The following is a 13134-nucleotide window of genomic DNA, read 5'->3' as shown; positions in this document are numbered from 1 at the left end:
ATGGGTGAGGTCTTAAATAAATATTTCACATCAATATTCACAAAGGAGAAAGACATTGTAGCTGGGGATTTCTGTTGGGATGCTGAAGTGCTAAAATAGGTTGTATATTTTAGCAGGCATCCAGTTGCATAAATCCCTAAGCCTGATGAGATGTATCTCAGAGTGCTAAAGGAGGCAAGAGAGGAGATTGCTGGGACACTGGTGGATATATTAATATTTCACAGACCATAAGTGAAGTGCCAAAAGAAAGGAGGATAGCTAATATAGTTCCTTTGGTCAAGGAAGGGCAGGTAATTATAGAGCAGTTAGTCTGATGTTAGTGGTAGGAAAATTATTGGAAAAAATTCTGAAGTACAGGATTAATCAAATGTTTGCAAAGGCAGAGATAGTCAGCACAGATTTATTAGAGGGAGGTCCTGTCTGATTAATTTAATTGAGTTTTTCAAAAAGATAATGAAATATATTGATGAGGTTTGTGCAGTTGATGTGGTTTATTGGACTTTAGTAAGGTCTTTTATGAAAGACTGGTCCAGAAAGCTATAGCTCATGGGAACCAAAGCAAGTTGGCAAAATGAATCAAAATTGTCTTATAAAAAGGAGGTAAAGAGTAATGATGGAGGGTTGGTTTTGTGATTGGAAACCTGTGACTAACGGTGTACCTCAGGGATCAGTACTGGAACCCTTGCTGTTGTCATGTGCATTAATGACTTGGATATGAATGTAGAAGGTATAATTTGGAAGTTTGCAGATGACAGGAAAATTGGTGGTCTTGTTGATAGTGAAGATAATTGTCTCAGTCTGGTATTGATTAGAGGTACGTATCATAGATCACTAGGGTGCACTGAGGAACAAAGGGACCTTGGTGTACAAGTCCATAAATCCCTCAAACTGTCAGCACAGGAAGGCAGGGTGGTGAAAAAGGCAACACTAGGCTATGGTCGAACAGGTTTATTTGTAAGTACTAACTTTTGGAGCATTGCTCCTTTGTCAGGTAGCTAGTACTTACAAATAAACGTGTTGGACCATCACCTGGTATTGTGTGATTTCTTGAAGTTTGTCCACGCCAGTCCAACACTAGCACCTCATCATCATCTTCATTAGGCAGGGTGTAGAAGATACGAGCAAGAATGTTTTGAATTTACTTTATAAAACATTCTTTAGGCTATAGGTGGAACACTTTGTGCAGTTCTCGTTGCCACACTATTGGAAGGATGTGAATGCACTGGAGGGTGCAGAGGAGATTCGCCAATATGTTGCCTAGGATGAAAGGTCTCATTGTTGTAGTTCTGTTCGTCGAGCTGGGAATTTGTGTTGCAGATGTTTCATCCCCTGTCTAGGTGACATCCTCAGTGCTTGGGAGCCTCCTGTGAAGCGCTTCTGTGATCTTTCCTCCAGCATGACCGGAAGCGGCAGATACAAACCACTACAAATGCCGGAGGAAAGATCACAGAAGCGCTTCACAGGAGGCTCGCAAGCACTGAGGATGTCACCTAGATAGGGGATGAAACATCTGCAACACAAATTCCCAGCTCGGCAAACAGAACCACAATGAGCACCCGAGCTACAAATCTTCTCACAGACTTTGAATGAAAGGTCTCAGTTATAAGGAGAGACTGGATAGAGTGGGTTTGTTTTCGTTGGAGGAGAGGAGGCTGAGGGGAGAACTGATTGAGGTAAACAAAATTATGAGAATAGACAGAATAGGTTGTGAGAATCTCTTCCCCAAGCTGACGTGTCGAAGGGCAGAGAGCATAAATTTAAGGTGAGAAGCTAATAGGTTAAGAAGAGGTCTGGAGAAAATTCCTTCAGTGAAAGTATAATAAATATAAATGTTGCTTGAGAGGGTGGTGGAGGCATTTACTCTTAATAAGCATCTAGATAAATACTTAAAATGTCAATGCATAGTAGGCTATGGATCAAGTGTAGGTTAATGCAATTATTTTAGTTTGGTATTTGTTGGTTGGCATAGACATGGTGGGCCAAAAGGCCTGTTTCTACGCTGCATGACTTTATGATTCTAGAACATTCTCAATGGTCATAACGAAATCACAATCAGATGCAGGAACTCTGGCAGATTTTCCCGCCTCCATCATTCATCTTAAACTACTCTGATATTCCAACTAAACTAAGGCCATCTCGCAAACTAGGTTTCTCTGAAAAATAAAGAATTCTACATTAAGGTTATACTAGAAAAATGACTCCTGTCCGTAACATCCAATTTTAAGACATAAATATTTGATGTGTGCGCATATAAGAAAGGATGAGAGATAATAAAAGTCATGGCTAGTCAAGAAGTTATCAAAAATAGAGAAATATGTTGAAATGCTACATTGGTTATTTACTCCCTGGGGTCCAAAATTGAAAAAAATACGAGTGGCACAACATCAGAATAGATTTTAGGCAGCAGTAGTCACGTGCTTTATTAGCATTCGGGTGAGACTGCTCACTACTTAAGTTTTGAAAATCAATAGAATGGAGTGAGTGACTAGAATTTCTGGTGAGTCGCCACCCAACATTGGGAAAATATGCACAATAGCTCTGCCATGTTACCCTTGTGTACGAGGGTTTTAATCTTTATTTTTATATGAAATATCTTCAGGGTTTGTCAGCATTCATGTTGCTTCTTTGGTATTTGACTCTACTAGTGAAGCCCACATCCACTCTTTGATTCAACTGGGGAGCAACTGCCGATCTTCCCCAATGTGGATCCTCACTGTGATTAAGGGCCTGGAACTTCACATGGAGAGGAAAGTCTGCACTTGGTATTCTCCTTCCCATTGTTGAACAGCCATGCATTCATCATCTCTATTTATAGAGTCTTGGAGGTATACAGCACGACAACAGACCCTTCGGTCCAACTCATCCACACCAACCTAGTTTCACAAACTGAACTAGTCCCATTTACCTTCATTTGGTCCACATCTTTTTAAACCATTTTTATTCATGTACCTGTCTAAATGTCTTTTAAACTCACCTCTACCACTTCCTCTGGCAGTTTGTTCAATATATGTAGTTTGGGGAATAATCCACAGATTAATAATTTACTGGCCCTTTTTGCTTGTTGCTGTCCTAATTTGCAAAAATCCAATGAAACATTATCCCTCTTCCCTCATTGGTACCAATATGGACCATGTCTGCTGGCTGGTCACTCTCCCTACTCAGAATGTTCTGCAACTGTTCGATGCCATTATTGTCCCTTGCACTGCAAATCCTGAATTCACTTCTGCAACTGTAATATGCCTGTTAATTATCTAATCACAGAATCTTCTATTTTTTCAAATCTTCCTCCTGTTCTGTGTTACAGATGACACAGACATAGATTTATCTGATAAATCAACACTCTCACCAGTGTTCAGAGTATGACTGATTATAGAAATGAAGCACTCAGGCAATACAGGAGGCTGAAGCAAGTGTTGCAGGAGTCCTAACGGTCACCCATTCCCTCTCTACCAGCACTTTAAGCATGCAGGGTGACCACATACAGAAACATGCTATCCAAGGAGCTCTTCACAGAAATACTGAAGTGACATGAGCTTCTGCTGAAGCTCTGAATAAGAGTTTGAACTGTTCCAGCTGATGACACCTCTCATACTAATGACTATCCAAAGTTTCCACATTACAGCCCTCCACAGGACCGTGGATCAATACTTTCTCAAAGGCAACTAGGGCCATGCAAAAATGCTAGCCTGGCCACTGATACCTCCATCCTGGAGAAAGAAAGCTTAGAAAGTCATGCTTCTTTCATTGAACTAACTAATCTTAACAAAAACAAACCACTCTCCTGTTGACAATGGTTTGCTTTTATTTTAACTTTGCTTCATGCTGCTTACTCACTCCATTCTATTGCTATTCAAAACTTCTCCCAGTATGGGTTCTCCAAACTACAGATCACCTCCCTGTTGCCTTGAGATGCTACTCCTTGCCGTATTTTTGTTGTTGCCCTCTCTGCTTCACATTGACTCATCGCTTTTATCTGGGAGTATCCCAGCAAAGCTCTTCCCTCAACTCACTTGCTCTTAATTCCCACAGTCACTTATATTTCTGGATGTCTAGCATACTGTTTTCACTCACTCTCTCTGACTCAACAATTATTACAGGTTAAAAGGCCTTCAAATGCCCAAAATCCTCAATGGAGATATTGCACTGGCTAACCATTGTGGAAATGATAATTGTGGACCTTGCACATTTGTGCCAAAATGTCAAGTTTCTGCTTCAAACTCAACATCCTTGCTGCTGACAGCTACAAAAAGTTATTATTTATTTTGAGGACAGTTTTCAACTCAGCAGATTGCTAAAAACATGACTTTGGTTTCATTCCTTTTCACAAGCCTTTCCTTGCACTTTCCTCTTATATGAAAGGGAGAGAAACATACGGTTTTACTGTAGAAGTGGTGGAAAATTGTTCTTTTGAAAAGAGTGATAGGAAATCTGGTTTTATCAAGTTGCAGGTATTTTTTATCAAGTTGCAGGTATTTTTAATCAACCTCCTTAGACATGTTATGACACACCTCAGCAGCAGATGAGACTTGAATTCAGACCTTCTGGCCATGACACAGTGACATTACCACTGTGCCACCAGACCCTTATCAAGTTGTCTGTGGATTCAAGTAACATAACCAGGACAAAGTTCAAATTGAGTTCATTTCTGGGATCATACTGAATATAGTCAGCAATCATGCTGAAGACTTACTGAACTTAGATCTTCCAGTCATATCAAGCTGTGTAAGAGAGATGCCCTAGAGTACAAATCAGTCTACACGACTCAAAGGTAATTAATGAGATGCATGAGGAGTGCATAATGTTCAGTATTGATAAATGAACAGAAATTAAGCTACAAGTAGAAAGCAGGCTTCTTCGTGAGTACAGTGCCTGGATAATCAGAACCTTTAGGTTTCTGAAATTAACTCATCAACAAAAACATGTTCACACTGATATGAACAGGATGTGCCAGTACAAAACCAAACTGAATTAGATTTTGTTGTTATCACTGAAACTTTACTGTATTTGAGACTATTCCAACCAATCATCACTGAATGCAGAAATGGCAACACTGTAAATGCTTTTTGGGCTTTAATTCAAAGGCTTGGCATACAGTCCCCTGCCACATGCTAATCAGATTATAATGAGCAGCATGGCGTCCTCTGTAGTTTCTTCCACTTAGCCTCTTTGAATGTTAGATGGTAGTGGCACAGATTATGCCCTATTTTCAACACTGAAAGGTTGACAAAGGGAGCCTCAGTTTGTTTCTTCACAACAGGCCAACACAAATATTTTCAACAACTTCTTGCACAGGATCCAGAAACAGATAGTCAGAATTAAAGTATTTTTAATGTTTACAGCTGGCTTGAAGGTTGTCTTCTTCCAAAATCTGCCGTTGAAATTTCCAGTTCTGTTCAGCACAACTCACCAGTGAAGAGCAGAGGCCTTGCCTTTAACACATAACTGACCTGAGACCAGAAATTTGGCCGCATACCTCTGGAAATATGGCAGGGAAGTGGTTTGAATCAGAAAACCTGAGTGAAAGATTCAAGTAGTTCAATTTGTTGTAGTGAAGGCAAAAGGGGGAGGGAGGGGGGGAAGAACTATCCTTTTCCTTAAAATCTAAAGCTTTTATAACAAAGAGACTGGATTTTGTTAGGTGATAAGTATTAGGCTAGAGTTTTCATGAAGAGAGACAGATGTGAAAAATTAGTTTGTTTCCCCCACCACAGATGCTGCCACATCTGCTGAGTATTTTCAGCATTTCGTTTATATTTCATATTTCCTGCAGGTGCAGTACAGAGCAACCTCCGCATCCACGGAATTGTTTTCTGTGGTTTCAGTTACATGTGGTCCAAACATATTAAAGGGAACCTTCTGGAACCAGGGACTGGGGACTGCTGGGAAGGTAAATTTCCCATTGAAATGAATGAGTTCGTTCCCATCTGTGGTTTTGGGCTTCCACGACAGGTCATGGAACATATACTCTGTGGGTACAGGGGGGAACTACTGTATTTTTGTTGTTCAAGTAACCAAGAATGTATGGTGGGAAATCTCCTTTAATTAAATAAAAAAATAGTAGAAGGTGGGTTTTCACACCTATAACATTAATGGTCTTGTATTAATACTGACAATAGTAATTTAGTAAAAGCACTGTGCATTTGATCAATCCAGCTTGTGCTCAATGCCCTTTCAATGTTGAGTTGGCGAGCATTTAAGAATAAAACGTACCAGCTTCTGACAACTGGAGTTGACTCCTGTGCTCAACTAGACAAAAGAACATGCAAGCCTGGTCTACGGGGCCAAAGTTAACAACATTAGGAAAGTGTTTGACATTGGAAAAGCTGAGTATTCAGTCGAAATCAGTAAAGACTGGTAACATAAAGCCTGCTGATTAAGTGCCAAAGCAATCCAGTTAGCAAATAGCACATACCTGCCTGCAAATGAAAAGTAGTTTTGAATTTTTTTCCAATTCCTCCCCGTTTAATTATCAAAATATGCTAGTTGTTTATAGAGTCTGCTGTCTACTCTTTTACTTTGAAGTAAAACTTTCTGATCTCTGCTACCAGGATATATCTTAGATCTCAGAACCAGCACTATGCACTTAGGTAAACTGAACTTGATTTGTTACACACAGCCACCATCATATCTCCAAGACAAGTATAAACAGTATCAGAACGATCTGTCTAAATTAGAAAATAAAAAATATGAAACAGAATCTCCCTGTCTCAGTGGAACAAAAACAAAATATGCATAAATCTCTTCAGAAAGAAACATTTTGGAAGAAGATGAAGAGTTATATAGCAAAAGTAAAACTAAATGATTACCTGTTCTCAATATTGCTTTTCCAGGAAAAAGAGCAAGGGGCCCTAGTGCTTGAGGTAAGATGTATTTAGTTTTACACTATATCCATAATGGGAAGATAGAGATCATTCTGCTATCAGGATCGTGCAGCTGTCTTCCACGTGGCATCATTATGGTAGCATTTTGTTTATTTTACAAAATTAAAATATTCCCCATGTAATAAATTTTACAAAAATTGGATTTTAACATTTCTGCTCAATTTCATATTTTTGTGTATTGCTTTACAAGCTGTAGGCAACACTTATTACAAGGCACCCATAAGAAATGACTTGGGATGATTACCAACAGCAACAGAGTAAAGTTTAACTTCATGGTGAAGTCAGGTGTGTAGCAATTAATCCTGCCATTACAAATTCACAAGATTTGTAATCAATAAGGTTATGAAAAGACAAAACACCACTACCTGGAAATTATTCCTAATCATTAAATGAATTGCATAAATTCAGCTAGCCTTAATGCGATACTGTAGCTTTCAAAATGATTAAGTCTTCTGTTGGTCGGTCATCACGATTAGTTTCCACTAATGCAATACGTTTAGTTACTGACAACCCTTGGCACACACGACCAAAGATTGTATGCTTTCCATCCAACAGTGGTGTGGGTCCCAATGTAATGAAGAACTGGCTGCCATTTGTATCTGGGCCTGCATTTGCCATGGCAAGAATCCCTGCACCTATGAAGTGAAAGATATAATAAAAATAATTGTGATCAAGTTTGGTATTAAGCAGATACAATATTTAATTGCTAAGTTTATGGTTTTGTATTATAAATTATATTACATAGAAATATTTGGTTTCATTACTGGATTAGGCTGGAAGGATCAAGTGACTTAATCCTGCACCTAATTTGTATCTTTGTATGTTGAAAATATACATTGTGTACACATAACAGCTATTCCACACAGAAATTAAACTTAAAACTCAGCAGACTTAAGTCTGATCAAATTAAATAGCAACCATCCTAATTGTCAAACTCCAGCCATACTAGCGAAAGGTGCAGAAAATTACAGCTTAGTCTGGTTATGTAATTGTTCATATTGCAACCAATAGAAGAATATTAAGCATTTTCAAAACACACAAGCAAACCAGGCAGAATTTTCCTGGCTTTGTCATTCTGCGGTCAGTTATCTCAGTTGGCTGTATGGTTAGTTTGCAATGCACCTTGAAGCATTTGCCTTCTCAATCTCTACCCTTGCCTGACGTGTGGTGACCCTCAGGAATAACTCCCACCAAACCTATCTCTCAAATGAGAGAGCAGCTCTATGATCTGGTAAGATTATAGCAACTTTATGTTTTCATAAGCTTAAAATTATGTTTATACTATATGTGAACTTTTCTAAACACAAGTATTGTGCAAGTTCAAATAACTGATACTAAACTCACATTGCTCAATGATGAACTGTTAAAAAAAATTAGTTTCTTTCGGTTGGTTGTTATTATAATACTTAAATAGATGAACTACTATACATTATTGAACATAGTGATGTTATTACTGATTTTAAACTAATAAACTTGACATTATACTTTCAGTAAATTTAAGTCATTGTTGAAATTTGATGGAAACAAACTAACAAGCAGCAGAAACCATTGTAAGGCTCACCCAACATTTTTTTTATCTAAGTACCTTTTTCTTAAAGATTTTACTCACAATATGGTTAAATGCCAAAAATATTTAGGAAAAACAGCAGTATGAAAAAACATGTTCATAAACATTTCTATGCCCTTAAGGATGGTAGTAACAGAAAGGCCTCTTAAAATATCAGGTGATACCAATTTCTTTCAACTCCAAACTCCTGATGTAACATTACACAAACCATACAGTAATGTATTATCTTTACACTGAATATTTGCTAAAAAGCTAGTCAGAAAACGTAATTGTTTCTCTTACTGTAGGATTTTCTGAATAAAACCAAAATATTTACTGCAAGTTCAAACTATCAGTGACTTTACCTGTGAATTTTAAATCTTTGTGCAATTCATCTTCAAAATGCTTTCCATAAATAGATGAGCCTCCTCTACCTGTACAAGTAAGCAGTGACAATTAGTTGAAACATTCTACGATTGTCAGATGCTTTTGAATTTCTTGAAAATACATCAGAAAACAAAAGTCACAATCTCTCGAACACTACTGAAAATTGACTTGAATCTGGGTAACTGAGAACAGGACAATTACTTGAATACTTGCAGAGCTAAAAGGAAAGAGCAGCATAATGGGGTTAATTAGACAGCTCTTTCACATAAGCGACCAAGCGCAATGGGCCAAATGGCCTCTTACTGTACTTTATAACTCGATGGTTGTATAATTTGAAAATTCTGCAATAAGCTGCCAGAATCGAAATTGAACGCATTTGCTTTTTGAGAGGTTGCATTGATAGCCTTAACTGGAGAACTGCAAGGTATAAATACAATTTGGATCAGAGAATCATAGAATCTTTACAGTACAAAAGGAGGCCAGTCGGCTCACCAATTCTGCACCGATCCTGCTGACAGCATCCCACCCAGATGCAGCACACCCACCTTATCATTATAACCTTGCATTTACCCTGGCTAATCCACCTAGACTGCAGATCCCTGGACACTATGGGAAAATTTAGCATGGCCAATCCACCTAACCTGCACATCTTTGGACTATGGGAGGAAACTGCAGCATCTGGAGGAAACCCATGCAGAGACTGTGTGGAGTTTCCACGTTCTCCCCGTGTCTGCGTGGGTTTCCTCCGGGTGCTCCGGTTTCCTCCCACAGTCCAAAGATGTGCAGGGTCAGGTGAATTGGCCATACTAAATTGCCCGTAGTGTTAGGTAAGGGGTAAATGTAGGGGTATGGGGTGGGTTTCGCTTCGGCGGGTCGGTGTGGACTTGTTGGGCCGAAGGGCCTGTTTCCACACTGTAATCTAATCTAATCTAATCTAATCTAATCTAATCTAATCTAATTCCTAGACAGGGAGAACGTGGAAACTCGACACAGCCACCTAAGGCTAGAAACAAACTGGAGTCTCTGAAGCTGTGAGACAGTTGTGCTAATCACTGAGCAGCCCGTGCCAGCCATCATGACTATATTATGTATTGATAACTTGGAGTATCTTCAACATCTGCACATTCAAGATTGTCCAACAAACATTGTCCAATTCCAGAATCACATAGAATCCCTACAGTGTGGAAACAAGCCATTTGGCCCAACAAGTCCACACTAACTCTCCGAAGAGCATCCCAGATTCACCTCCCTCCCTCCCTGTAACCCTGCATTTCTCATGACTAATCCACCTAACCTACACATCTCTCGACACTATGGGCAATTTAGCATGGCCAATCTACCTAATTTGCATATGTCTAGACTGTGGCGGAAAACCAGACCACCCAGAAGAAACCCACGGAGACAAGGGGAGAATGTGAAGACTCCACTCACCCAATGCTGGAATTGAACCCAGGTCTCTGGTACTGTGAGGCTACAGTCCTAACCACTGAGCTATCATGCTGCCATCTACATCTGATACTAGTTATTTCCTTGTAAGTTTAGGAAGTGAGGACAGGTTTAGTATCATAAGTCAGGCTTGTAGTGTGGATTAATGTGTTGAATAATAAGAATGTCCAAAAAAGTTAAATATTTACATAACCCTCTGTTTTTCCCCATTCTTACCTGTCCCAGTTGGATCTCCTCCCTGAATCACAAAATCACTGATGACTCTATGGAACTTTGTACTATTATAATAACCCCTTCGAATCAGCTCAGCGAAGTTCTTGCAGGTTTTTGGTGCATGCTTCCAATACAACTCCAGCGTTATGTTTCCCATACTGTTTTAAAATTAATAAATTATTTGAACAAGCAGCCACAAGAACATCATTCTAACGTCATTTCAACTGAATTCAATCATAGCCTTTTGTCTTTTAAGATTGTAAGTAACCAAATAAACTACTCTGTCTAAAAATAATTTTGTAACAAACCTACAGAAAAGATTTTAGAAATAAATGTCTTTGCTATGCAGAATTTTGTATTTCGCTTTTATTTAAAATATACGACGTGCAAAAAGAGACCTGCAGTTTGTTGAACACTTTTCATGTTACTACCAGCACTACATTCCTGTTAATTTCATCTTGCATTTAGTGAAGAACAGGAGTTTCTGTAACCCGGAGGAGATACAAGACTGAAAATTTGAAGACACATTTAAGAAAGTGTTTTCTTTCAACCCTAAAAGGGTCTTTCATGTTTCGTTGTCGGCTCAATAACTATAAAGAACGAGTGAGAAGCAAAAACGCTTCTCTCACCAAACGTTTCAATTTCTGCACTTAACGATTTGTTTTGATATATTTCATGAATTAAAGGTGATCATGTGCTCCTAAGTACTGATGCTGTGTTTTGAATATTCAAAAAATAATCTGGTCAAAAGAAGAAAATTATCCGCAAAACAAGGGAAGATTGCCAAGCTTTGCCTTACAACGGTGAAACCATTGTGCAGTAGCCCAAAACCCTGCATTGGTAAAGTGGTGTGAAACTGCTACCGCTAAAGGAAGGAGCCATGTTCCTTCCTTGCTCATTCATTGTGGTCTCAGCGCAGCAGCTCCCAGGGTATCAACTGCCCCCGTCCCTGTCCCCGCGCTTACGTGGTCTCCAATGTAACAGTTTTGGGTTGCCAGGTGTCCGGAGGAATCCCCGACATTCTCAATGTTCTATCGCTGACGCTCCTGGGAATCCCCCTGCACTAAGACTCTGGACAAGCAGGGCCTTGCTCACAACCGCCCTCTGTGTCACTGCAAATCCTCCTCGGCTGGCAAATCAACTCCCCACAGCACAGTTCCAACCAACATCTGCAGTTTCAAAAGCAAACCCACGTTATCATTTTTGGTAACTTCAAGTTGAATAGATTAGTTACAGTATGGAAACTGGCCCTTCAGCCCAACCAGTCCACATCGACCCTCCAAACAGTAACCCACCCAGACCCATTCCTCTCTCCTATATTTACCCGCGACTAATGCACCTAACACCATGGGCAATTTAGCATGGCCAATTCACCTGACCTGCACATCTTTGGACTGTGAGAGGAAACCCACACAGAATGTGCAAACCGAGGCGGGAATCAAACCCGGGTCCCTGACTCTGTGAGGCAGCAGTGCTAACCACTGAGCCACCGTGCCGCCCATTGTTATTAAACCTATAAAACATCTAGAAACGGTACAGCAACGTCAGGTTCAAGTTTCTTAGGTTGTTATTTTTAATCAATCTGATCAATCGTGCTATTGGTCTCTTGTGGCACAGTATCCCTATCTCTGGGCCAGGAGGCCTGGGTTCTTCAAGTCCTACCTCTTCCAGAAGTCTAATATGTCATCCCTGAACAGGTGAATTCAAAATATCTTACAACGTGCTTTGATGCAGCTGCGGAGCAGTGGGACTTGAACCTGACCTTCTGACCCAGTTGTTCAGATACAACCCAAGTTGTATGGAAAACCAGAAGGATTAAAGGGAAGCACTGTATGATGTGTCCCTGGGCCGGAGTGATTCAGCTCTGATGAGAAGAATAGATGTGAGACTAGACAGGCTGGCGTTATTTTTCTAAGAGAGGTGGAGGGGTGATCTGATTGAGGTGTACAGTGTTCTGAGAAGGCAGTTGGGTAGACAGGGAGAAATATTTTCACGTAGCAGTGGAGTTAGTAACCAGGGGATACAATTTTAAGGCAACAAGCAAGAGTTTTAACGGGATATGAGGAAAGACTTTTTTTTCACTGAGAGGGTGGTATCTGGAACCCAGTGCCTGAAAAGGTGGTAGATACCTGGAAACTATTGACGGAAAGAGTGGTAGGTATATGGAAATCATTGCCTAAACCAATGGTGGATATCTGGGAACAATGCTGAAAAGGTATCTTGAACTCATTGCCTGAAAGGCTAGTAGCCACAGAAACTCCCAAGACATTTGGATGAGCACTTGAAATATCGCACCATTCAAGGCTACAAGACAAGTGCGAGAAGTTGGAGTGAGAATACATAGATCTTTGGTGACCAGTACAGACACAATGGGCCGAAGAGCCTCAATCCGAGCTGTAAACATCCTCAGAATCGCACCACACAAGAGCCATCAGACCACCTAACCTCCCGTGACCCACCTACTTCAATGATTGGCGTGATCGCCAACCAATGGCGACGCGAGGCCTAGCCCCGTCAACCAATGAAAGTTTAGAGAATGTAGTTGGCCGGGAATTACGGGTTTCGGACGCAAAAAGTGAGAAGAAGCAGGAAATCAGATGACGATGTAAATCGGCGGCGGCGGCTACAGACTGCAAAACGTCTTTTAAAAGAAAAGGTCTT

The 13134-nt window shown here is 40.1% G+C and overlaps 1 protein-coding gene across 2 annotated transcripts; it reads right to left on the bottom strand.

Annotated features, from left to right (window-relative positions):
• Positions 1 to 4973: 4973 nt before the first annotated feature.
• ppil1 (peptidylprolyl isomerase (cyclophilin)-like 1) lies at positions 4974 to 13020 on the bottom strand. 2 transcript variants are annotated; one of them, XM_043716733.1, is made up of 4 exons: positions 12933 to 13020; positions 10477 to 10631; positions 8793 to 8861; positions 4974 to 7516 (listed from the first exon to the last, which is right to left on the bottom strand). In XM_043716733.1, the coding sequence occupies exons 2-4, from the start codon at positions 10628 to 10630 to the stop codon at positions 7296 to 7298; spliced, it is 444 nt and encodes a 147-aa protein (XP_043572668.1). In that variant the 5' UTR covers position 10631; positions 12933 to 13020; the 3' UTR covers positions 4974 to 7295. The 2 variants fall into 2 exon arrangements, with proteins under 2 accessions (XP_043572668.1, XP_043572667.1); XM_043716732.1 differs by lacking the exon at positions 12933 to 13020 and adding an exon at positions 11439 to 11733.
• Between the last annotated feature and the right edge of the window lie 114 nt (positions 13021 to 13134).

This window comes from Chiloscyllium plagiosum, chromosome 26 (genome assembly GCF_004010195.1).
Source record: "Chiloscyllium plagiosum isolate BGI_BamShark_2017 chromosome 26, ASM401019v2, whole genome shotgun sequence".
Lineage (NCBI taxonomy): Eukaryota > Metazoa > Chordata > Chondrichthyes > Orectolobiformes > Hemiscylliidae > Chiloscyllium > Chiloscyllium plagiosum.
Note: the sequence above shows the minus strand (reverse complement) of the source record. Positions and strands in the feature narration are given on the sequence as shown.